The sequence below is a fragment of the Crinia signifera genome, chromosome 4 (assembly GCF_055691185.1).
Source record: "Crinia signifera chromosome 4, ASM5569118v1, whole genome shotgun sequence".
Lineage (NCBI taxonomy): Eukaryota > Metazoa > Chordata > Amphibia > Anura > Myobatrachidae > Crinia > Crinia signifera.
In genome coordinates, this window is record NC_139220.1 from 209,134,999 (window position 1) to 209,160,911 (window position 25,913).

A 25,913-nucleotide genomic window follows, 5' to 3' on the forward strand; every position below is an offset into this window, starting at 1 on the left:
CTGGAATTTGTTCTTTATGGGTGTTTAACTAATTGTTAAACATCTCTCCTTGATGTTCAAAAGTATTCTCCCTGAATTTGTCAATACATAAAATGTAGAATAAGATCTTAGTCAAAGGCATGCAGTGGTTTTTTATTTTATTTCACTAGGCAAAACAGACCAGGACTGGTCTGATAAACTGTTTGCAAAATAAGCTTGAAATAGAAGTGTTTTCATCAATGTATCAAAGAGTCTGCTTCACCTTCCTTCTATCGCAAAAGACCAAACATTTGAGAAAATAAAGTATTTTATAATTATCTTATGCCACCTTTTGTTCTTTCCAAATCAGTCGCAAGGGTTACATAAATAGCGACTCCACAGATTCTCTGCATCTATTTACTGCTCCACGTATACCACTTTATACTTAAGCAAAAACCCTGAATATTGCTGGGCATGGCAATTTGACCTAGGTCCTGCTTATAGCTTTAAGGGTGGGCTGTCCCAGGTTAGCAACCCTGCAACTGGCCAGGGTTATTCAGAATTGCAACCTTAGCCAGTGCCCTGACGTGTGTGAAAGAAATGACTATGGTCTTGTTTACCTGGGTCATACCAAAATAGCGTTTCTTGGCTGGAACAGTAGGGCTCAGTGTCCACTGCTAGACTAATGATCCAGTCACTTCAAGTCCGGTGTGAGTGGTGGGTAAGCACTGAAACCAGAGTTTCAAACTGTGTCCACGGTGTGAACCCAGTGTTAAAATGTATTGGTGGGTAGTGTTTGGATGAGTGAGAAGTGGGCAGAATGTCATTCTAGCACTGCAGCCTCTTTCATTACATTTATCATTTTGATATTGAGACCGGTGACAAATCTCAAGTTGCAAAAAGCAGGATTGCACACGGTTCGGTCCCATGTTCCGTATGAGAGAAAAATGTATGGAATCTCAACTGTCTGCAGTTTCATTGACCAGAAAAAGGGAAAAATACTTATACAATACAACTGTGTGTTAATCATCCATCAGGAATCCCTGATATCACAGAGCCCTAAACACATTTTGGGTATGATTTGCAAGTAATATAATTTAAAACCAGCTAACTACTGTTCCACTTGTGATAAAGAAAATGTGATGTCGATACTTAACTGATGGTGTTATAAATACGTGAGCTATCTTCAGGAAACAGGAAGTTTAAATTCCATCAACGCTCTACAACATTTAACAGGGTGTAACTGCACAGAAAATGCAGTGTGCATTTAAGTGCTGTGAATGCTCAATGTTGTAGTCTAAATTAAGTGGGCAACATATTGGATGAATGCATATTTTCCCCATTTAACCAACCATGGTTAAATCCCCAGAGGTACATAGATGGGGCAGTATGGATTCCGCACAGCATTGAGGTCATGGGTTCAATTCCCACCATTGCCCTAACTGTGCTGAGTTTGTATATTCTCCCCGTACTGGCGTGGGTTTACTCCGGTTTCCTCCCACAATCCAAAAATATACAGGTAGGCTAATTGGCTTCAATAAAAAAAAAAAAAATATGAACCCAAGAACGTCTTTGTGTGTATATGTGGTAAGGAATATAGATTGTAAGCTCCAGTGGGGGCAGGGACTGATGTTCAAATATTCTCTGGAAAGTGCTGCGGAATATGTGTGCCCTATATAAGAAACTGCTAATAAAAATTATCCCTAGAGGTACATAAATTGCAATTGGCATCTCCCTTTCCATGAAGTATAAACAGGCCTGGGTACACATCAGAACAATGTGGTACACTGAATGACCTATTTCCTAATATCGTTCATGGCAACAATCTGCAGCATGATGTCAGCCACCAGGTCGTCCCATCTAATATGCTGAACATCAGATGGTGACCGTGCAATAAAGGGTACACATTAGATAATGTGCACGATATGTCAATGCCGTCCTAGCATCCTGCAACTTTCAAAATTTGTGTCATCCTCTTTCCTGCCTGAGGTGTCACTCTCTGCTTTGTGCTGGAAGCGCCAATCTGATATGCATCTTAGCACTGAAGGTGCCCATACACTGAGCAATGAACTCCATACCTTTTTATGGTCAACGTCACTCATGTTTATGTTGTAACAGCTAATTTATGGGAATACAATCTCAAATCTTTTAAAAATGGGGTGATACCAGGAAGTACTGCTAGATATTTACACAGAACAACGATTTACACCTCCATCATCACTGGTGTGTGTTAGTTCACACATACACCTGATATTAAGGTTTTGATACATAATTAATGTATAATGTTATACTCCTGTCTACACCTAACACCAATTGGCACCTATCCTAATCTGTCAGGATGTTAGAAGAACTCCTCCTATTTCAGTTACTGAGCACCGAGGAGATGGCAGAAGTTAGTGTGGATTGTTGCATTACACTAGTTCTAATACTGAGCGTAGGAAACCTAGCATATTTGTTTAGACGTTCCTCACACAATTATCTCATGATAGCAGTACATACTGTGTCTGTATGTAATTGGTCTGCTATAGACAATATTTGTGCCAATGAGTCACCTACAGTGCATGCATAATCATCACACAAAGATAATCGAGATTTGATTGCCAGATACAACACCCGATCGCTACCCTTTCCCTGGCTGAATTTGCCCAAAATTGTTTGCTGCATTATGAGCCGGTGAGGACTACCAGCTACCATAAGTGCATCCAGTTACAATGATTTGCACCAGCAAAATCAATGGGCTAATAGGATTAACCCCTTTAATGTGCTGACTGGTTCTTGTTACCTCTTCAAAACCTAAAAATACAGAAAATAAAATTGAAGTCAAGGGAATATGGATGATGAGCGCATACAAATCACAACCTAATTATTAAATATAAACAACAAGACAGATAACTGATACAAAGGAAGATAAACCTCTTGAATGTAACTGGAATAAAGTATATGTCCATTCTGGTTAGCAATATACGGGTAGGTACAGACAGTGATGCATGCTCCCTCTGTTGAGCAGACCAGCTGTACCACTTGATAAGAGGGGCATTAGCAGAAGTGGAATAGGAAAGTCTCTAGTTGGAAATCTGCTAATTTTGGAAGTAATCATGGCTAATAAACGAGGCAAATCCTGTTTCCAGAACTGGCCGATTCCGTTGGCAGTCTTTTCGTGCTGTAAAGGTAAAAATACTACTGGTTTATAACATGCATGGCAATTCTACAGCTGTGAAAGCACAACTGCTATCCATGAGGTTGTATAAAGAACCATTTCCTTTATCATACACAATGCATAGAGTGAAACAGTCCCACGATTTATTTATGCACTGTGTGACTCTTGCATTATACACTGTGTGACTCTTGCATTATACCTTTGTCGGCATTTTTAAAGTATACTGAATAAATGTTTGTGTTTTAATAAATACCTCATCCATTTTATTTTGATTCTTTAGGTGTGCCCCAGAAAGCCTCTGTTCACTTTTCCTCTTCTCTGACACCTTGAATATAGTTTAAAAGGTCGATATCCCGCAAATATATTAAGCTCCGTTTAAATGGCTGCAGAGATTAGTGTGAAATAGAGCAATATTCATGTGTCTTATTAATAGAATAAAAAAAAAAGGCAGACTAGATGGGCCAAATGGTTCTTTTCTGCCATCAAATTCTATGGGGTTTATTTACTAAACGTGCCCATACACAGTAAAATTGTTGTGTGTGATAAGATGGGCGCTCACTTCACACATCTCATCACACAGCTCAAAAAGTATTTGCTGCACTTTTTGTACTAGATCTCATTGCAAAACCTATGTGATGCAATGTGATATTGTATACAATAATTGTACCATGTATGGGCACCTTGAGATGGTAGTTATATTGAAGATGGGATGCGGTCTATAGCTACCAATCAGAATCTGCTTATTTATTTAGCACCTTTTAGAAGATAATAGAATCTGATTGGTTGTCCATAGCAACATTCCATCTTCAAAAGAACTCCCATTTTAGTAAATAAACCTGTATATTTCTATGAAACATGCAGATAAAGCTTTAAGTTCATTTTTTCCCACCCTATCCACTCCTACTCATTGACAGGAGCCAGGTGCACATGCAGTAACAGTCACTGCGTAGAAGCCGGCGCTCCAGCCGAGGCACTTGCTGAGGGCAGTCAGAACTTCCCGACAAGAAATGTTGGAGGGAAGGAGTGTTGTCTGCTTGTACAGATGACTGAGGATATCGCATGTTGATCATTCTTGTGTCGACCCTATGACCCATACCCGCTACTGGTGTTTAAAGAGGAAAAAAATAATCAAAAGCCCTTGCACCCACAGGTTACATGTTCAGCATCTGCTCTCTCTCTTGAATGAGAGAGAGATAGTGATAGTGTGTGTGTGTCACTGATGGAATGTGACTAGTAGGGGCGGATTGGGGCACTGGGATACTGGGCCAGTTTCCGGTGAGCTGGACCCATCTCCCTTTGCCGAATCTGCTGCCAGTGGACATCTTAAGCTGCACAGACTGTCAGCAGCCGCTAAGAGAAGCTGCATAGCATCAGGTGCGGCTCCACGCGGGTATGCGACTGAGGAAGGTTCCGCCACAGTGAGTGACTCAGCCCCAGCTGTGTGCTCCAGTTTCTGACAGGTGTCATGGGAGCAAATAAAGTGCTGCTGCTGGGCCGCCCAAATTTCTCCCCACCGCTCCTTTATCAATGGGTAGGAGGGGATCTCCCCAATGCTGCTGATCAGATGAAATTGTTCCTGGCCGCTATCTCTATATCTTGGGGCCAGGCTGCTGGAGGTGGTGGAATGCAGGTACTCCGTGGTACACAGCTGCAGCACAGGGTAAGTCTATTGTAGGACATCTGCCCGCAGCATAACCCGAACAATCATGTGCCCCCATGCATAACTAACCATGCCCACTAGCCTAAACCTAACAATTCCCCACTGCTAACCCTACCCCCTCCTCGCAGTACTATTCTAACCAAGCAACCCCCCCCTGGCAGGCCCCTGGTGACTAGGGTTACCCATCAACCACCGATGAGTCATAATCATCGATGGTTCAAGGTTGATGTAGAATTTTTTTTGCCATCAATGGGGGAGCGCCACATGTGCCTTTTTCCATAATTGATAGCACAGCATAATCACCGAATAGGGGTTCCCCCTTAAGGTGTCCGGACATGGAGAATAGCTCTGCGCCCGACAGCCGTGAAGCCCACGGGACAGTTCGCCAAAGAAAAGGGATGGTCATCTATACTATAGTTAGAACCATCGATGACCAGCTAAAACATATATTGACATCGATGGCCATCCCCAGATGTGACTGCACGTGCCGGTTCTCTTTAGAGATGGCCATCGACCATCGATGATTAGAAATCATTGATGGTTTATGGCCGATGTCGAATAATTTTGACATCAATGGGGAGAACCAGATGGTTCCCATCATCGATGTCATGCTTAACTGAATAGTTTCATTTTTATTTTTTCATTACGGGGCCGTGACACGGAGCATAGCTTCGCCCCCAACACCCAAGAAGCCCTACCCCTGTATTTTGATTGGTCCACAGGCCAATCTTTCAAAGCAAATGGATGACCATCGATATTAAAAACATCGATGGTCATACATTGCATACTTATACACCATCGATGGCCATTTGCACTTTTGCCATCGATGGCAAAGTTAACCATGGCAATCCCTAGCCTTCTTGCCCATCAGAATAGCAACTCAACATATACTTCAGGATAGCGGTTGCCATCGACGGCAATTCTGCAACTGGCCATCGATAGTGCTAAACTATGCAATGGCTGACCATCGATATTTTTACATATCGATGATCATCCGTTGTTTGATTGATTGGCCTGTGGGCCAATCAAAACACGGGGGGCGGGGCTTCGCGGGTGTCGGAGCTATGCTCCGTGTCCCGGCACTTTGAAAATAAAAAAGCAAAACATTGTTTTGCTGTTCCATCGATGGAGGGAAACCATCTGGTTCTCCCCATCGATGGCAAAAATATTCTACATCGGCCATGAACCATCGATGATTTTGAATCCTCGATGGTCAATGGCCATCCCTACTTCAGGAGATCAACGTACAAGATCACGTGACTTCTTAGCCGCCTCCAACATGGCTGGCCGCTGTCACCTTCTGAGGGCTGTGCTGCGGGTCACATGACCTGTACAAGCTTTCTCTTTGGCTAAAGCTCGTATAGAGTTTAATATGGGAGGTGATAGCAACCGGCCTGAGACAGATGGAGCCTGCGAGTCGGAGTGACCCTGGTGCCGGACACCGCATCTCCACTGGGGAAAGCGCTCAGGTAATATCACCGAGAGTGGCAAACGTTGGGTGTGCTCCCAGCGGAGTGTTAGGATGACTGTGTATGGGCACAGCAGCATTACCTGTGGCGCATGTATCATGCGTGTATATGGGGTTCTGTAAGTGAGTGTGGTGATGCAGGTTCCCCAGCCTAGTCACACATTTGTCTAGTAGTATTACAGGTCAGTTACGTTATTTGGCCTTTCTTTTTGTAGATTAATTGTTTTCATACTGGGTCCCATATAGGTAGTTCACGTTGACCGGGTCACCCTACAGGTGCTCTCATTACACACTGACACATTTTTAAATATCCACAGATGGAGCTAATATTTACACTTGTGGTTTGGTGAGGAGACCTGGAAAACATGACCTGTTTGGGGAGAGTTTCAGATCCTGTGTTCTACTACAGTGTCTCCGAACCCTGGTCCTCAAGTACCCCCAACAGTGCACGTTTTCCAGGTCACCCAGCAGGTGCATTTATTATTCAGACACATTTTAAAATATCAACAGGTGGAGCTAATTATGTCACTTGTGATTGTGTGTGGAGACCTGGAAACCGTGCACTGTTGAGGACCAGGGTAGACTGTTCTACTACATGATTGATTGCTTTTCTTCATTCTAAGAAATTGTTTTCCGTATGTCTGTGATATTAAGCAATAATCCTGTTATTGGTTTGAATGATTTCGGCCTTGTGGGGACAGCAGCGACAATAACTACCTGTCCTTGCGTAGACCTCGAAGTGTCTACAGTTTGATGGTGTTGTAGGAGTTGGGCATTAACAGAAGATAATTGTGTTATGTTCATCGTTACCCCTTTCCTACATAGCTTGGGTACTTAAATCATACAGAAAAATTTATTTCTTCATGACTTTAGTGAAAATTTGCTTGTTAAATAGACCGCTATGTTCTCTTATTTAGACTATTCTATATTCAACTACTACTTAGTTTCCTTGAGTGTGCAAAAACTTTCATTTTGTACTGCATTGTTTTCTTATCCTGTTATCTTTTAAGGGTCACAAAACAACCAGTACAAGTAGTATTATATAAATGGGGCATATAATTAGAGAGCACAATCCTGTGGAGGAGGTTCCTTAATATGTAATTGTCTATTGAAAGCCTGTTTGGAATCTACTGTAGTAAAAAAGCTTGTTAAAGGTATCAGATTGTACACTACTCTCTCACCTGTGTCTTTGACTGCAGGGGGGAGGAGGAGGCGCCGGGGACAGCTTAGCAGGCTGCAGGGAGGTGACGGAGACCCCCCCCCCACACACACACACACACCAGAGTACAGGTATCGCGGGGGGGCTCTCCATCACCGCATCGCGATGCCAGCTGCAAATATTACATATGTGCTGGCACCACGGCGGACAGCCGGCGAAGGGCGGCGATGTATTTTAATACATCCCGCCCTATAACAAGACGTTTGTGGGTGAACTCTATACTGATCTCAATGGAAAAAATCCTACATAAATAATTCTCTGGATTTCTTACAGCTATGACTGAGACATGCATACATATTTACAGGTATGATTGTCTTTCTGTCTTACCTGTATATAAAATGCCAAGAAGTCTAGATCTAGTAATGCCTGAAATATCCTAGCTAATTTTCTTTATTATGATATGTCTCTATTATGGAATGTGAAAAGGGTGTCCTTGATAAACAGTGCAAACACGTGTTGTTGTTGTTTTTTTGTTCTGTGTGTGAAATGTTTTCTTAGACCTATCCGTCAGTCACTGTTTTTCATCTGGTGTTATAGCTGGAATATTCTTTGGCAGTGAATTTGCAAATGGATACACATTTGTATTATTTGGCTCTTTTGTAGTTTTCTTGTGTCTTATTAAATCGGCTTGTTTTATTGTGTTTCAAGGAGCTTATTGTTGTATGTTCCCCATCTGAATTTACCCTACTCTTATTTGTACAAAGATTAAGATAAGTAATGACCGGTCTGAGTGATTGCAATAATACTCTGTTCCAATACAGCAGAGATGGACAATGGAGGCTAATGGATCAAGTATGGAGAAGAAAGGCCCCTATCTGATGGGCAAGGGCCCAACAGTCCAGGCCAAGTTGCGTAAGTATTGATAGAGAGGAGGGTGGGATGAGAATGCCTTTACTCTAGTCATGTTTAGGTAAACTATTAATAGTAATGACCAATTCTGTGTCAGCTTGGTTTGGTTTATTAGGGTAACCTTGTTTAAGTTAACAGTGTTTAGATCAGGCATGTCCAACGTTGGCCCTCCAGATGTTTTGAAACTACATATCCCAGCATGCTTTGCAATAGTTTTAGCATTCTCTAATAGCAAAACTGTGGCAAAGCATGCTGGGATGTGTAGTTTCACAACATCTGGAGGGCCAACGTTGGACATGCCTGATCTAAACACTGTTAACTTAAATCAGGCATGTCCAACGTTGGCCCTCCAGATGTTGTGAAACTACACATCCCAGCATGCTTTGCCACAGTTTTGCTATTAGAGAATGCTAAAACTATTGCAAAGCATGCTGGGATATGTAGTTTCAAAACATCTGGAGGGCCAACGTTGGACATGCCTGGTTTAGATAGTGGACATGAAAACGGTCAATGTGATTTTTTTATTGACCTACCAGTATATTTTTGGATTGTGGGAGGAACCTATGGCAAGAATCAAACCCATAGTCTCAGTTCTGTGAGGCAGTAATGCTAACCATCACACCGTCCCTGTATTAACACTGGTGTTTTCATTCTTGCCTCGCAGATATGATATCCTCCTGCTTTAAACTGTTATCTGCTGCAGAAATATTTTACATCTTTACCAGGATTTTGGCAAACTGGTACCTTCTCATTGGCCAGATGCAGCACATTTTGGAGCAGATTCAATTCAGTGAGAGGTCCCGTAAGAGCGGTCCCGTAAGGGCCTTTCACAACTAATTGAGTCTGCCCCTCTTAATTTACATTGTTGCAAAAGCACTGCTGCCTTCTCAAGGTTTATGCACCTGCAAAGCTAAGCTCAGTATATTCCATCACCTGCTTTACATGAAGCTTAGTCATTAGCGCCACATAGTTCAATACCACTAGAAAAACATGCATTGAATTTTGCTTTATATGTAGTTTTGTAATATTTTGTGTTTGGAAGGTTAAATTAAGATTCTATTGCAACAGTTTTATATGAGAGCAAGATCACCATAATCCCCCCCCCCCCCCCCCTCCTCCTTTCCAGTTGTGAACATAGGCAGGCTTTTTAATAGACTGTAGATTTTGAAGTGACCTGAAAATACATGTGTAGTAACAGTCAAAATCTGTAACTGTGTGTACACACAATCCAAAGGTCTAGCGGCAGTTGGTGAGAGAGCCACTCCCTTGCTGGCTGCTCCTGGAATGGCTTCCTCAATTCCTTAGTGGGTGTTATTGACAGAAGTAAGGACGGGGTTAGTAAAAGTATACATAAAACCACTATTTGACATTCCTATATCAGACTGTGTAGCAGTGAACTGAACAATACACTTGAAGTTACTGAAGTGTTGATGGCTAAATGGTTATGGCAACTTTTTTCCTCAGTAGTTTGCCATGATAGAAAGGGTGGATCTTCTCTGACTACACAGGCAAACAGTGACTGATAGGTGGTGGTGGTTGGATTTGCTTCACGGAACGTGGTTGATTACTGCACATGGATAAATCAGCTTATTGACCTGTGTCTGATCCCATTAGGACGGTGCCCTAAAGATGTGGGTGGAACTTTAAACTGTGTAATGCTGCATTTATTAGCAGAGCTGCAGGAAACGTATGTTTCCCACCTTCAGCTGTGTTTAAACATCGTCCTCCCTGGTTGGATGCTTTCATATTGAGGCAATCTACATATAGGGGAAGATTTTAGTTATAAGAGAGCAGTTTCCCATCCAATCAACTTTGAAGCAACATATATCAACTTCTTTCACTGCTTCATACATCTCTCCCCCCCCCCCATAGTTTGTAAAATGGGTGGTGTGTAAGACACACAAAACAAATTGCCATTTTCTATTCCCTAACTACAACACCCACTTAATTGAATAACCTGTTATTTCGGGTTTAATTTTTTTTTTCTATCTCTGGCTGTTTTATGGGACAGGTTGTAGAAACAGGCTTTACTGGCGTGGCGTGTTCACTGCCTTTGAGCATATTGCTCATATGTAAATGGTTGAGCGTAGGATTGAGAAAAGAAAGACCAGACTTTAAAGTACATTGGATTGAGAGATCGTTACTGGGAGTACTTTTGTAGGTGGGATACGGTCGACGGGGTCATTAGGTCGACGCAAGCATTAGGTTGACATGGGGAAGGTCAAAAGATCGACATGGGGTTTTTCTAAAAAAAAATTGAGCCGACAGTCGGTATTTCATGCCCAACCGCCATCCACTAGGGCGTGGTGATAGGATAAAATAGTGTGCCGGGCATACAGAGGCACTGTGCCCCAAGCATGGCGAGCGCAGCGAGGGGACACGGTGCTACGTTTCAGTGTCAATGATGACTGTCGAAATTCAGGACAAAAAATATGTGAAAAACCCCAAGTTGACCTTTTGACTGTCTACCAAATGCTTGTGTCGACCTATAGGCATGTTGACCTAATGCTTGTCGACCATCATGATGTCTACCCAATGATCCATACCCTTGTAGGCATGAAGTAATAACTTATTAACCTTTCAGAAAGGCAGCGGGACTTGGCACGTGCAGCACTTAGAAAGAAAGGCATGCTGGGAGCAACAGGGAAAGGGAAAGCTTCCTCTAAAAGGTATGATTACATAAGCAATACTGTATATCAGCATAAAACAAATTCTTTATACATTTCTGACTGTAATAGATTTTCTTATTTCACCCTGCAGGTCAGTAAAGTTTAACAGAGGATATGCCGCCCTCAGTCAGGCATCTGATGAAACGCTGGTTTCCCTGGATTCAGACAGGTGACGCAATTTATTGTATTTTATTGTGATTTATTTGTAAGCATCCACTTAACCTTAATGCAGATGGCAAGCATGAATGTCCGTTTATCTTATACTACTTTCAGACCGCAAATGCCGTGTCGCACACGGGATTAGGACTCGGGTCCCATCCCCAGAGCAACACGGCAATGCGGTCTGAAAGTTCCACACACCGACACGGCATATTGCCGAGTCGGTGACGTCACAGGGGGGCGGGGCTGGGCGGCGGCGCGTCATCGGGGGCTCGGGAGGAGGCAGTACTTGGAGCTGACAGTGCTGCCTCCTCCATACTGTGAACGGGACACGGGTCGCTCGACCCAGGCACCCGTTCACACCGCAGTTGACACGGGTCATAGCCGTGTTCAACCCTGGTCATTACCAGGGTTGAATAGCCGTGTTGCTCGACCCGTGTTGCCCTTTTCAGACCGCACCGTGACCCGTGTTTAGGCCCCGCGAACACGGCAATATGCTGTGTTCGGAGTGCGGTCTGAAAGCGGTATTAGAAAGATAGTCCCAATCCTGAAATATTTATCTATCAAATCAGTCACATTGTCCAGTGCAGGGGTAGCAAACTCCAGTCCTTGAAAGCTACCAACAATTAATGTTTCCAGGTCTCTGTACTGAACCACAAGTGAAGTTCTCAGCTCAATACACCTGTGCACCAGCTAGGTGGTTTGGAAAACATGACCTGTTTGTAGCTCTCGAGGACTGGAGTTGGCTACCTCTGGTCCAGTGTGGAGCACTATCATGCGCTCTGGTGAGTTGTTCATCTGGTTGGACGTGCATGCAGTTCATTCTGTTTTGCAGCATCCAAGTGCGTAAGTGCTCACCACATCGTCTAATGCTGGGGTAGCCAACCCTAGTCCTCGAGAGCTACCAACAGTGCATGTTTTGCAGGTCTCCTCACAGAATCACAAGTGAGCTAATTAGCTCCATCTGTGTATCTTTTAAAATGTCAGTGATTAATGAGTGCAGCAGCTAGGTTGTCTGGAAAATGTGAACTGTTGGTACAGCTCTCGAGGGCTAGGATTGGCTACCACTGGTCTAATGTGTATCCAGTTTTAGGTCCATGGGGTCAAACTTTTATTATTGTTTGGATACTGTTTAGTGTGTTTAATTGTTAGATAGAATTCCTTTATTCGTCTCACAATGGAGAAATTTACAATTGTTACAGCAAGGTTCAAGTACAGATAAGGGTGAAAATAGCAAATAAGATAAGAAGTCCAAACAATATTAATCTAGAATCTAAGAACATGTAGGTCTCTACAGACCATGACAGTTGTACATTCTGATTGCAGCAGGTAGAAAAGACCTGCGGTACCTCTCCGTTGAGCATCGAGGGTGAAGCAACCTATCACAAAGTGCTACACAGATCCGTCAAAATATTTTTGAGAGGGTGTGAAGCATTATCCAATAATGATGTTATCTTGCTGATCATTCTCCTCTCACCCACAATCTCTACAGAATCCAAAGGCATTCCTAGGACAGAACTGGCCTTCCTTACCAGCCTGTTAAGTCTCTTATTGTCGGCTGTTGAAACACTGCTGCCCCAGTGGATCTTAAAGCTCTCTCTTAAAATGGCCTTATCAACCTAAAAGAGGAAACAAATGAAATGTGCTGCATATATTGCCACATCATCTGCTGGCATCATTGGTTTTTATTGAAATGCCGAAATCCAGACATATCCTACCTTCTGGATGTGGCCTGCTAATGTGGTGGTTATAGCCCCATACACATTAGGACGATCCCACCAATGCCCGTGGTGGCGACCCAGCATCGGCAGCTGCATACAAACTTGCCAAATGCCAGAAACTGTGGAGTCGGCAGCGGGGGGGTAATGACGGTCATGTTGCAGCATGGCTATTCTTGACAATGTCCTCCCTCATCCGAACATGCTTGGACAAGGAAGGGGGTCCTTAACGATGCCCAGCATACACACTGGACGATATTGTTCACCATATCATTCAGAAGGCCCTTTCTGAATGATATTGTGACCAATATCTTCTAGCGTGTATGGGCCTTAAGACTTTGTCACAATCCTTTTGTCCTACTGCAAAAAGTCTCTAGAACTAGATATATGAAAAATATAACCAGACAGAAATATGAGTTTATAGTTCTTAGGGGGTAATTCAATTCTATCGCTAATGCAATTAGTCATGCTAAAATGGGCTGTTTTCCTGGCAATTCCATTCCATCATATGCAGTCCCCGGGGAGCTGCAGGAGGAGGGTGCCGTGCGGGGGATGCCGGCTAATAGAGAGCCAGGAAGGGGTAGCAGGGGCAGGCTGCATAGGGAGCCGGGCAGGAGGAAGCTGTTCTGGTAACAGGACGGGAGCAGGGTGCCGGGCAGGGAGAAGACGCTGGCTGCCGGGCAGCCGTGGGAGCCGGGAGAAGCAGATAACTTGAAGAGAAAAAAAAAACGGCCATACAGATGACTAGGAAGCCATTGATTGGCTGAGACCTCTCAGCCAATCGCTGATGGCTTAGCCGAACAATGGCTTCCTAGTTTTTATCCAGCTCCAGGATGTAAGATGCAAACATAAGTCACATTGGGAAAAATTTACGAAGATGGGGGTTCTTTGAAGATGGGATGTTGCTATGGGCAACAAATTAGATTCTACTTATTTATTTAGCACCTTGTAGAACAGCGATTTTCAACCTTTTTACCTTGTGGCACACTAAATAAGATTTTACAATTTCTAAGGCACACCATGAGATCCCCAAAGGGCAAAACATATTGGCTTCCATAGGAAAAAACAAACCTATTGGCCCCCATATGAAAATCAATCACTCTGGTCCCCACAGGTAACAAAAATAAAATACATTGGCCCTTTACATGAAAAGAAGAGACCAGTAAACAGTAACCGTTGAACTGGTGGTGGCTGTAAACTGGTTTGGGCATCTCTAGATCTGGGGGCACACTTGAGAACAGCTCAAGGCACACTAGTGTGCCACGGCACAGTGGTTGAAAAACACTGTTGTAGAAGATAATAGAATCCCATCTTTGTAAATTTACCCCATTGGATCTACAAGTGACTCTCCATTATGAAATAAGTAGCCCTTAAGCTTGGCCATGCACTGCAGAATTATGCTGCTGGCAGGGAAGAAGTCCTTGGTGAAACCAGAATATTTACTGTATTTCATGCTCTACATCTACTATTGTATGAAGGCAATATCCATTCACAAGCATAAGTGTTTGTTGTTTTTATTTAATTGTTTTGTTTATAATATTTGCTGACCTTTGCTATACTATTTTCTGAGGTATTGCAGCTACTGTATACTGAATTGTTCTGACACTATTTGTTTGAGAATTGTTATGTACCTGGCTTAAGGTACTGTATATACAAATAAATTAGTATTGTGTTTTTATATAGTGAAATCCGTCACTAAAAACTGAACTTTATATAATTTTTTTTTTCCTACATGTGCTATTTTCTTCGGCTGTTGCTTCCTGTTATTTCCTTATCATTTCCTGTTGCAGTGATGCTGAGCTGGAATCTAGATGTTCCTCTGGCTATTCTTCAGCAGAGGTAAGGTTTAACTCTTGCCACATAAATTGTCATGGTGCAGGGTTTTGACTTGATAAACTAGTTCTCGGTAATCTGAATACTTGTGATCATTTATCACAAGTGGCTTTATATAAACTCTGGAACACTGCTTGCTCCTGTACTGTTGCTTCAGTGCGGTGATTATAAGTAGATGCTGGGGAGACCAGGAGCCATAGGTCAGGTTAACCCCTGGCAGAGAGCATGTTAAACCCCTATGGCAGAGAGCATGCAACCCATAGCAACAAGCATGTAGGTAAGCGGAACTTATGTGGCATAATATGTAACATGCTATACGGCGTGTGGTATTGTATGTAATAGGTATTACAGTGTGTGACATAATGTGTAATGGGCATAACGGTGTGTGGTGTAATATGTAATGTTTGTGTGACGCATAAAAGGCATTACGGTGTAAATTTTTTGGCGCGCACTGTCCCTATTTCCAGATTATGTATTTTCTACCATTTGTCTATCTTGCTTTAGACATAGATCTTGTTGTGTGTCCCCCGATCCACAATAGCCACAGTGAGGAACACCCATATCTATGTATGCTTACCAAAAAAATAGGCTTGGGCCCACCCTCAGCTCAGGATATATGCCATGTGGGGAGTAGAGGCTTCTGTAAGCACCATGCTGGGGGGAAGGGTGGAGGAGGCTTATTCCATTGGGATCAAGAAAAGGTCAGGACCCCTTTTTTTTGTAAGTGAGGTGTCCCAGAGACCCACAATTTTTTAAAAGTTTTTTCTCGATCACTGTAAACTACCATTGCAGTCGTGGTCAGAGGATTCATTTGCAAAGTGAGGTAAAGGGTAGTCAGCGTTTAGAGGACGTACTGTAACTGGGGTTGGCTAGACACACGCTGGTGTGTTGGGGTGTTTCCTGGACATTTGCAGGGGACTTGCTCTGCCTGATACACTGAGGTCCAGCAGACCATCTGATGCTTATGTACATGAGTGGCAGATGACGGCAGTTCGCGTTTTTGTGCACTACATTGTGGCTGAGTATTTGGCCTATTTTCACAAGTCCACTGCGCACAAAACCACAGCTGCTCAGGTAACTGCATGCACCTCTGAATCAGGCGGTTACATTATGTCCTCTGAAGAAGTCACTTTCATTGAGGAAGCACATTAGTAGCTTTAGAAATGTCAGAAAGAGGATCTGCACTGTTCAGCTTGGCATGGATTCAGATGAAACTGTTAGAGCTGCATCTTTCTACTCATCTAACACAGGGTAGGAGTACAAGTGCCTGGTCTTGTGCTAGCACACAAAGTAAGGTGTAACATGTTCCTTCCAGGATTCTCAATAGCAGAAGAGTACAACACAAATAAGCACTATATTATTATGTTTCAGTTGAATGGGCCAGAAGTTGATAGAGAGCTGGCTGACCATGCTGCCTTGTCCAGTGTAATGCTTTGGGTGTCTGTTTCTTCTAACTTTGCAAGTGGGCCAATGGGAAAAAGGAATATGACAGGATATTAATTGCAGGAAAACCAAACTTGCACAGATACATTTCTATAGATTATCACTAAAGTAGGTTTTAATCTGGTTTAGTTTCTTGTTAAACAGCCTATTATGGATAGGACAAACCCATATGCTTAATTACATACCAAGGCTGACAGGACAAGCTTGAAATGTGTGACTTGTCTGAATAAAATCTTTTGCTCCTGTGGAAAATAAGTCCTAAAATCGTATCTCAGAAGAAACTACTGGTAGGTATTCCTCAGACACTGACATGATCTATAATTGTCCCATAAATGAGCAGCATTGTATGTGCTAGCTATCCACCAAGGAATCAGAGCTGTATTGTGCTTTTTGGACTTATCGCTTGTAATGACTACCATTACTACGCGGACATGTCCTCTCTGCACTCTCTCATTCAACCCAAATTTTGTGCTGAAACCACATAGATTATCATATTAGCAGCAGCTATTGCCAGCTTCCAAAAGATTGGAGAATAGCAGAGGTAGTGCCAATATTCAAAAAAGGAAAAAAGGAAGATCCCGCTAATTACAGACCCGTTAGTTTAACATCAATTGTGGGTAAACTATTTGAAGGATTTTTAAGGGATGGTATCCAGGAATATTTAGATCATCACCGTCTACTCAGTGCTAACCAACATGGGTTCGTGAAAAATCGTTCATGCCAAACTAATCTACTAGGGTTCTATGAAGAGGTTAGCAAAAACCTTGATAATGGAAATGCTGTAGATGTGATTTTCCTAGATTTCGCTAAAGCATTTGATACTGTCCCACACAAGAGATTGATTAATAAAATGGAGAACATAGGATTGGGTGAAAATATCTGCAGATGGGTAGGGAATTGGCTATGTAATAGAGAACAAAGAGTGGTTGTGAATGGTGCCGTATCAGATATGATACCGGTACTAAGTGGAGTGCCCCAGGGTTCGGTTTTTGGGCCCATTTTGTTTAACATTTTTATTAACGATATTGGGATAGGGTTACTCAGCAATGTATCCATCTTTGCGGACGATACAAAACTTAGCAAAGTCATCAAATCACCAGAAGATGTCACCATGCTTCAAAATGATCTTGCAATTCTAGATGAGTGGGAAAAAAAATGGAAGATGAGGTTCAATGTAGATAAATGTAAGGTTATGCACCTTGGGAGACACAACCAGTGTGCAAGTTACAACCTTAGCGGAGAGGAACTGGGTAATTCCATACTTGAAAAGGATCTAGGAGTCCAAATAGACAGCAATCTAGGATGTAGTGCCCATTGTAATGTAGCTACAAAAAAGGCCAACAAAATTCTGGCATGTATTAAGAGGGGAATGGAAACTAGGGACTCAAGGGTAATTATGCCACTATATAAAGCATTGGTGAGACCTCACCTAGAGTACGGAGTACAGTTCTGGGCCCCACACTATAAAAAGGACATCATAGAATTAGAAAAAGTCCAAAGGCGAGCAACAAAGCTTATTAGGGGAATGGAGAATTCAAGCTACAGGGAGAGATTAAGCAATTTGGGACTATTTACATTAGAAAAGAGACGTTTAAGGGGGGACATGCTCAACATGTACAAGTATATCAAGGGCCAATATAAGGAACTGTCACACACCCTATTTTCTACTAGAAAGGAATCTAGGACGCGAACTCTCTTCCCAGAGAGGTGGTAACGTCTGGCTCATTAAATGCGTTCAAGGCAAAGTTGGACAAACATTTACTGGAGAAAAACATCCATGGGTACAAATAAGAAATATAATTTGTCTGTAAAATACCAGAACCTACCAAATCAGCAATTACTATACCAGGTTGAACTAGATGGACGCAAGTCTTTTTTCAGCCTTACCTACTATGTAACTATGTAAGTCTGCTTTACACCAATGTATAGAAGGAAACTATATTCCCTCATGCACATGCTAAACTATATATGAAGGCCAACCCAGAATATGACTACTGATCTGTAAACTGAATGGTATGTTACATGTGAAATGCAGATTACAGGAGATGTAATATGTACAAGGCGGCATCTCTCCATGAGCATACAGCGGTTTCCATGCAATTCTAGATACCAGCAATGATTACAGCAGTAACTACAAACTCTGTTCTGCTTTATGCGAGTTGTCCTGACATTTATAATGCAATAGCTTGTCACACTATGGATAATCAGAGAATGTGTCGGCTTTGGGCATGGACATTTGTCCTAATCGGCTACAATTAGAAATGTAAAGCAGAAGAACCGGTGAGAGGCAGATTCAGTTAGGGGTAAGTTACTTACAGTGAAGTGCTGCATTACTACTCGGCTCATGTTGCAGGGTATTTTTGTCACTAAAATATAAACCGCTCATACATTTCAGTGTGTATGCCAGAATCGGTACTTGTTTCCTAGAACGGTGCCCAGATTTTCTACATACGCAAACGTAGGGAAATCACATCGCATGGGACATTTTAGTACCGTGCGATGCAATTTTTTTTATTTAATTTATTCACTGCTCTGTGTGCCCCAGGGCATCGCATCGCACCTCCCGCAAAATCGCATGCGATTTTATAGGGTGTGCGATGCCATTACATTAACTATACAATGATATCATTGTATGAGATACAATGCTGTTTTACGCATTGTATGTCATACAATGATATCAATCCACGCAACCCCGAAGCGTGGCGAGCACAGCGGAGCGCGTCCTCCAACTTTTTCATACCCCCACTATCCATGTCGGCGTGGAGTAGACTTTATATAGTGTGGCGAGCGCAGCGAGCCCGAAGTGTGGTGAGGGGACGCAGATTACTTTACATGTATTCCGTATCCCCTCGCGGGGCTCGCCACACTATATAAAATCAACTCCATGCCGAGGTGGATAGTGGGGGTATGAGTCGGAGGACGCGTTCCACTGCGCTCACCACGCTTCGGGGTAGTATGGAAAGTGGGGGGGTGTAAAACCTCTTTTTATGACATACAATCATATTATTGTATACCTAATATTACATGAAAAAATCATTTTAGTGCCGTGCGATGCGTTTTTTTAATGTAATATTAGGTATACAATAATATGATTGTATGTCATAAAAAGAGGTTCTGCACCCCCCCCCCCCCCCCCCCCCCCACACACACACACATACACACTTTCCATGCCACCCTGAAGCGTGGCGAGTGCAGTGGAAAGCGTCCTCCGACTTTTTCATACGCAGAATAGCAAATAGCTTAGTGGGCGCTGTTCTAGGAAACAAGTACCCTAGAATCAATCTGTTTTACCTGCAGTGAAAATATGTAAATGCAGCACCTATCATCATGCAGCACATTTGCAATGTGTACAGAGGTGTGTAATCTGCTCAATATCCATCTGTGATATGATGTTAGAACAATCTTTTCTAAAATCCCTTTCTCCATATTTTTGTGTGAAAAATGACATCACAATCTGTATTTTTGATTAAAACTATTTCCAGTGACTGCGGTAAACACCAGAGCCTGGCCCTGCAGCTGAGGTACACAGGAGGCTCAGCAAGCCCTGCATTGCAAAACTGTGGCTTATGTCCCAGATGCAATGGATGCTGTAAGCTATCCATAAAATAAAGAACTGCTTGTGGGTAAAAGGTATTATTTTATGCTTCACAGGCTTTGGTACACATTGTAAATGTAAGAACGGTATATTTATAGATGGACTTCTATGGAGTTACTGTCTCTTCTTTTGACCATCAGTTGTAGAGGGGGGTATTCTCTTTACCGCCAGCAACCTGCCATTACCGACTACTCCTACTGGTGCAGCAGATGCTGGGTGTTATGCATTAGCGGTTATAACTCATTTGTAGTCCTTTAGAAAGAGTGTGGCATATCCCTGTATGGTTGTGGGTGATAAATAGGAATGTAAGGATGTACACTCTGATGCAGCAACATGTGATGTTTATATATAGTGCCAATGTCATCTGCCATAAATTCAAATAAGAACTTATTATAATACTCCAGTCCTAGTGGTGGTTAATCTGGATAGTCTGCTATATTTTAGCCAGCTGTGTGGCAGTTTTTAGTTCCATAAGATGTCTAAACCTTTTAGAGATCATACAGGCTAATCTATTGGGTAATCTTTTATTGGGCAAGATTGACAGGAGCGCCGTGGCTGGTAATAAAGGCATTATGGGAAAAAGACTACAATTAATAACGGCAACTGAAGTGAATAGTGCAAGATGACTATTGTGTTTCTGATTGTTGGTATTTAAAGTCCTGTAACAAAATTATTTATATGAAGATTTACTTTAAGTTTAATACAAGGCATAAATAAAGAAAACAATTACAATTTTTTTTTTTTTATTGTACGCAATCTGCAAAAAAGATGGTACAGGTTTGGTGGCCAAGATGAAAGGCTGAACACAGGGAGTGTATAAAAATGAACAAATTAGATGCAAAAAACTGTGTGCCCCCCCCCCCCCCCCCCCCCCCCAGCGACGGCAATGCACCACCATCGCCTGACTAGATCATGACTTCATGCAGCCAAAATCTAGTCATCGTCAGTGTTCTCTCACCAGAGAACACTGTCCCGCACACATCGCTGGTGCACCGCATGCATGCCAGCAATGTGTGCTGAGTGAACCATGGTTCAGCATAGCTCTCACCCCATGTGTACGGGGCTTTATATTGCATGCATTTTAAATAGTCAGGCAATAGTGACGCATGGGACCGTGCATTGCCGGGGGCTATATATATACATGAAGCGATCCGTACTTCAGATCGCTTAGAAATGGGTCTGTAATTGCCCTGTGTGTATGTCCCCTTACTGACATAAGTTCTAGTGTGCACAGGAAAATATGCCCGTTGTGAAAACTATTTTAAATATTTAAATGCTTGTGCATGATAGATTTCCCAATATTGTGTGTACCTGTGTATAACACTGCTCCCGTTTTTAGTTGACATGATCTTGCAAGAAAAATGAATGTATCTTGATTACAAAATATATAATATAGATATGTTTTTCCACAGCAGGTTTCTCAAGACCTTAATAGACAACTACTCCAGGATGGATATCACTTGGATGAGATTCCGGATGATGAGGATTTGGATTTGATTCCCCCCAAGCCTGTGCGATCTGTGTCCTGTCCATGCTGCCTAGGAGAGTCTTGGTCTTGTTGCATCCAGTGATCAAACATGGAGAATGGTTACAAATCCTGCTTTTTTCTTCTAGTTACAAACTCCATATTCCCTTATCGTGTGAGGTCACTGACTGGATGCTGTACAAATGAGAGGAGATGGGCCATATATATGAGGGATGTGTCTCTCCTTCTCACTTGCATAAAAGAAAACAAATGTCAAAAGATCCTGTTCAGTTCACATGTAGTGGATGACCTGGTGTGTGGACCTCTCCACCTTGAATCTTCTGTACCAGAAGAAGTTTGCATGACAATCTGTCTCTTCAGATGGCACTCGTACACCGGAGGTCTTGTGTAAAACATGACATGGCAGAATACAGAGTTTTAAGCAGCTGTAGAGGATATCTAAATACTTAATTGCAATGTGGACCTTCAATGGATTCCAGTTACATATCAGTCACCCCACCCATTTTTTTTGTTTTGTTTGGGGTGTTTTTGATATTTTTCAGCTGAATCTACTGCAAAGAATCTCTTCCTGCTGAAATACTTGTCATCTGTTACTGTAGACTAGACTGTTACATGGTGGAAGTTTTACCTAACAAGTTGGTATGTGTACGTTACAGCAAATCTTACTGAGAGAACTTTATTACAGACCGCACAGGAATCCTGATACATAGTACTAAGCATTGTACTAGTAGGACACTTACAAGGCTTTAAGCACAAGTGAACTGACTTGAGTGTTTAGTCATACCTTTTTGTGGTCTTTTCTGTGTGACACGATTAGACAATTCATGTTACAAGTTTGTTTGGCTGGCATGAAATTATTGTACAGCCTATAAAATGACTTTACTTTAATAGGAAACTTGATGTTTACCAAGATTTCTTGTCAAAAACCCTTCATTGCACAGGTCTAATCCAATACTTCTGGTCAGCTAGGCCAGTTGAACACACAATTGGGGTTTATCCTATTGGGTGCGGATGATTTGCACTTGCGAATCATCACTGTACTGGGCGCAGTTTACGGCGGGCTGAATTCACCTAAAGGTGCGTACACACGTACAGATTTTTCTGTCTGATCTATCTGGTGGGAACAAAAACCTGGAAATGTACAGTATGGGAGCAAATGACAATCAAAATCTTGAAAACAGACAGGGATCAGTCAGACAAATTTTAATCGTTCTGATATAACAAATTTATCAAAGCATATATATATTTTCTATTTTCCTGCATTTGGGTGGAAATTTGGGATTGTCATGTGCTCCCATACATTTCCAGGTTTTTGTTCCCACCAGATAGATCAGACAGACAATCTTTACGTGTGTACGCACCATAAAAGTGCTCATACCTTCATAGTGGTGCGAGCAATTTTAAGCAAATTCAGCCCTGTGAAGGGTGCGAGATCAGCTTAATTAGGGTGCTGTGTTCAGCATTTAAACGGCACCTCGCACCCTTTGGTGCTAATAGGATCGACCCCAAATTTCTGTTTTGTTGGGACGAAAGGAGTGCTCATAACATTGCTGTTCTGTTTACAGAAATATATACAATGAAAAATAAAATACCAAAGCTCTGCAAAAGATGACTAGAGTTACTATAGGCAGTAATGGCATGTGGGATATTAATTATTATTTTATTAATGTATAGGGGAAATTGCACCTCACCTTACAATAAGCTTCTGTGGATTGGTAAACTAAAAAAAAAAAATTGCTGCTCACATTTTTATGAGGTAAAACAGACCCTAGGCTAGATTTATTAAGCCACAGCTTTGACCTAGAATTTTATATGGCAGCGATATTAAATGATCGCATTTGATATACACTAAGAAGCATGCAACTGCTTGGTACATCTAGCCTCATAGTTTGTCCTTTGCTAAAGCCTAAACAAAATCACTTTAAAAAATGTGCACTGCCAGGTTAAGCAATAAGGCACAATGTTTTTCTTTTGAAAAACATTTCTAAATATATAAATTATAATCTAAAATACTTTTATATATTTGACACGGTAGAATTTGTAATTAGAACTGGTTACCTTTTTTGTATTTTCAATCTTGTATATGTTATAGTTTGGCTGTTGTATCAATTTAAGTTGTCTGGCAAGGATATGTTACCATTTTAAAAAATAACTAATATTTTCATAATTATCTAAACTTACTAGATTTGTTCCCCTTTTTTTTTTCGGTGTGTATGTATTTGTGTATATATGTGTGCATGTATATGTACATATATATACACTGAGTAGTGGATTTATTAAAAGAGATCGCGCCCGATTATATTCTTTTTATTTTTTCATAATTGCTTATTTTCTGAATCTGTCACTGATATTCTTGCACTATTTTGTTTGCCCTGCAGCAAGATTATAATAATGATATTATGTAAGAACCTAATCTAGAGCGTTGTTCCAAAATAGTCAAAGAATTGCTGTTACCAGAAAGTATTGGTGCATAGTAGAAAAAGCGGGACACTCCTCAACAGGTCATGCTAGAATATGTTGTAACACCTGCTTTGGTGATAGGGAAAATTGACTGATCCAGTCAATTATATGCCTTTACCTTGGCATATTTAAACAGATGATGAAATTACCTGAGTGGTAGAAGAGATCTAGAGCTGGAACCCTAGTTCCCTAATACCCCTTTCACACTGCCTGCAATATTCTAGGTTATTTCACATGAATGTGCAGCAACACAGGATATAGTGGTGTGATACTTGTATTTCAACTGGTAGCGTTCAGCAGGGCCCGATTAAGGTCCACGGCGGCCCTGGACAACAAAAGGTCTTTGGCCTACCCCCGCACAGACACAGCCAACCCCCTCCCCTGGTACTGGCCAGCGCGGGCACCCGGGCAGCGCTGGGGAGGCAGTGGGGTCCCTGCAGCCCATCGGCCGCAGGGACCCAGCTGCCCAGATCCCTGCCCTGGTCAGGTACCAGGGGAGAGGGGGACCCTGGGGCAACCGCCCCTGTCGCCCAGTGTATAATCCGCCACTGGCATTAAGGGTTGAACATCGGTTCAGTCCAGTTCAGTTCTTGTGTCACTGTGAAAGTGTAAGCAGAGTCTATGGGCCCAGTTTACAGCAATGGAACCCCTGCTCTAGGAGATAATCTCTCCAAATGCCAGCTTGGCACATGTCTGCTGTGATGTCATTGACCCAGCAATAAGTCTGATTTGGCTGCCAGTCTGAAAGGGGTATCATCCGGGTTGGAACAGTTTACAAAATCCTTGGTGTGACCTGGTACTGTGGTGTGAAAGGGGTATAACACTGTTTTCACATATCAGGAGGCGATGTACTGTATAGTTATTAGGTACTTTGAACACTCCTACTGTATATGTGTGTTACAAATTATTTCCCTTTGGTTCCTGCGAGGAGAGCTTGAAAACATGCAGTTAGCAAAGGCTTAGAAACAAAGAATTGCTGAATGATTCACTTCTCCACAACAAAAGTAATTAGCAAAACATGGCCGCCTGGAGTTTTTTGCATTGAGGTAGACTAGAAGTGGCTTATACAATAGGGTGGGTCAAGGAAAAGGGCGTGTAACTTTTTTTTTTTTAATATATATACTGTATATTATATATAAAAATTGTTTTTCCTACTGGAAATAAAATGTAGAAGAAACTGTATATTGCAAAGTGAAAATAAACTATTTAGAAGTGGTGTTTTCAAACAACTCTTCTGCATAATAATGAATTAATTTGACTGCAAGCTACATCCATGGAAGGCATATATGCAGCCTCATACACACTAGCCAATCCCCCACTGTTGGCATCAGCAAGTGCATACACACTTGGCGATGGGGCGGCTGCAAGTACAGGCGAGGGAGGGGGGTTGTGAACAATGCGCAGGAAGATTTATTATTTAATGATACTGAGTGCACACACTAGAAAGAGTAAAATATTGCTTAGAAGGGCCTTTCTGAGCAATAACTCTCTTCTAGTGTGTGTATGGGGCTTAATACAGAAACGTTACTGTGGCCATCTGGGGTGCCAGATGATGCTCAGACAAGTGGGATCCCAACAATCAGTATTCCATTGTCGGAATCCCGACTGCCGGTGCTCCGACAGGGGAGATCCCGACTCACAGGGGCTATTCTCCCTTGTCGGGGTCCACGACCCCCATCGAGGGAGAATAGAACCTGTGGCGAACATAGGGAGGCACAGAGCCTGCAGTATGGTGAGCGCCATACCACACCCACAAGAAGGTGCTTGTATGACACACAGGATGTATTTGATATCCCAGCAGCCTCCATCCCAACTGTTATAATGCCAACAGCAGACTAAGAGGTTACATTTATACAGCCCATGTGCAGTACAAAATCAGCACAAACTGTGGAATGGTTATAATTACTGACTCACTGCTCCCAACAAACATAAAATTAACCCTATGTCTGTGTATATGTGGTAGGGAATATAGATTGTAAGCTCCACTGGGGCAAGGACTGATGTGAATGTTCAAATATGTATGCCCTATATTATACATAACTGGTAAATAAAGCTTTAGGGCTATATTACACTTATCCCAGATAGCAAAACGCTGGATGACAAAACTCAGTCTCGGGATAATAATGTACAAGTGAGGGTTGTGGGAACCTTTCACACGTCCTAGCCATAGCCCGGCCACCAGGTAGCATCCAGATCTATTCACTTAAAAGGACAGCTGCCGGGCCATCCCAACATGTCA

At 42.3% G+C, this 25,913-nt stretch overlaps 1 protein-coding gene across 5 annotated transcripts; it reads left to right on the forward strand.

Moving 5' to 3' along the window:
* The first annotated feature begins 6,033 nt into the window (after positions 1-6,033).
* FAM219B (family with sequence similarity 219 member B) lies at positions 6,034-25,090 on the forward strand. Of its 5 annotated transcripts, none has more exons than XM_083183659.1 (7): positions 6,096-6,244; positions 7,736-7,766; positions 8,224-8,314; positions 10,896-10,980; positions 11,072-11,149; positions 14,648-14,696; positions 21,141-25,088. In XM_083183659.1, exons 2-7 carry the CDS (start codon positions 7,749-7,751, stop codon positions 21,297-21,299), a joined length of 480 nt encoding a protein of 159 aa, XP_083039785.1. In that variant the 5' UTR covers positions 6,096-6,244; positions 7,736-7,748; the 3' UTR covers positions 21,300-25,088. The 5 variants fall into 5 exon arrangements, with proteins under 5 accessions (XP_083039784.1, XP_083039782.1, XP_083039783.1 ...); XM_083183661.1 differs by having other exon boundaries at positions 8,227-8,314; XM_083183658.1 differs by lacking the exon at positions 7,736-7,766 and having other exon boundaries at positions 6,034-6,244; positions 21,144-25,090.
* Positions 25,091-25,913: the final 823 nt, after the last annotated feature.

Coding starts and splice junctions, on each gene's coding strand:
- FAM219B (XM_083183656.1), top strand. CDS start 6,179: ATGGAGCCTGCGAGTCGGAGTGACCCTGGTGCCGGACACCGCATCTCC. Junction 6,245..8,223: donor CCACTGGGGAAAGCGCTCAG/GTAATATCACCG, acceptor GTTCCAATACAG/CAGAGATGGACAATGGAGGC. Junction 11,150..14,647: donor GTTTCCCTGGATTCAGACAG/GTGACGCAATTT, acceptor TTCCTGTTGCAG/TGATGCTGAGCTGGAATCTA.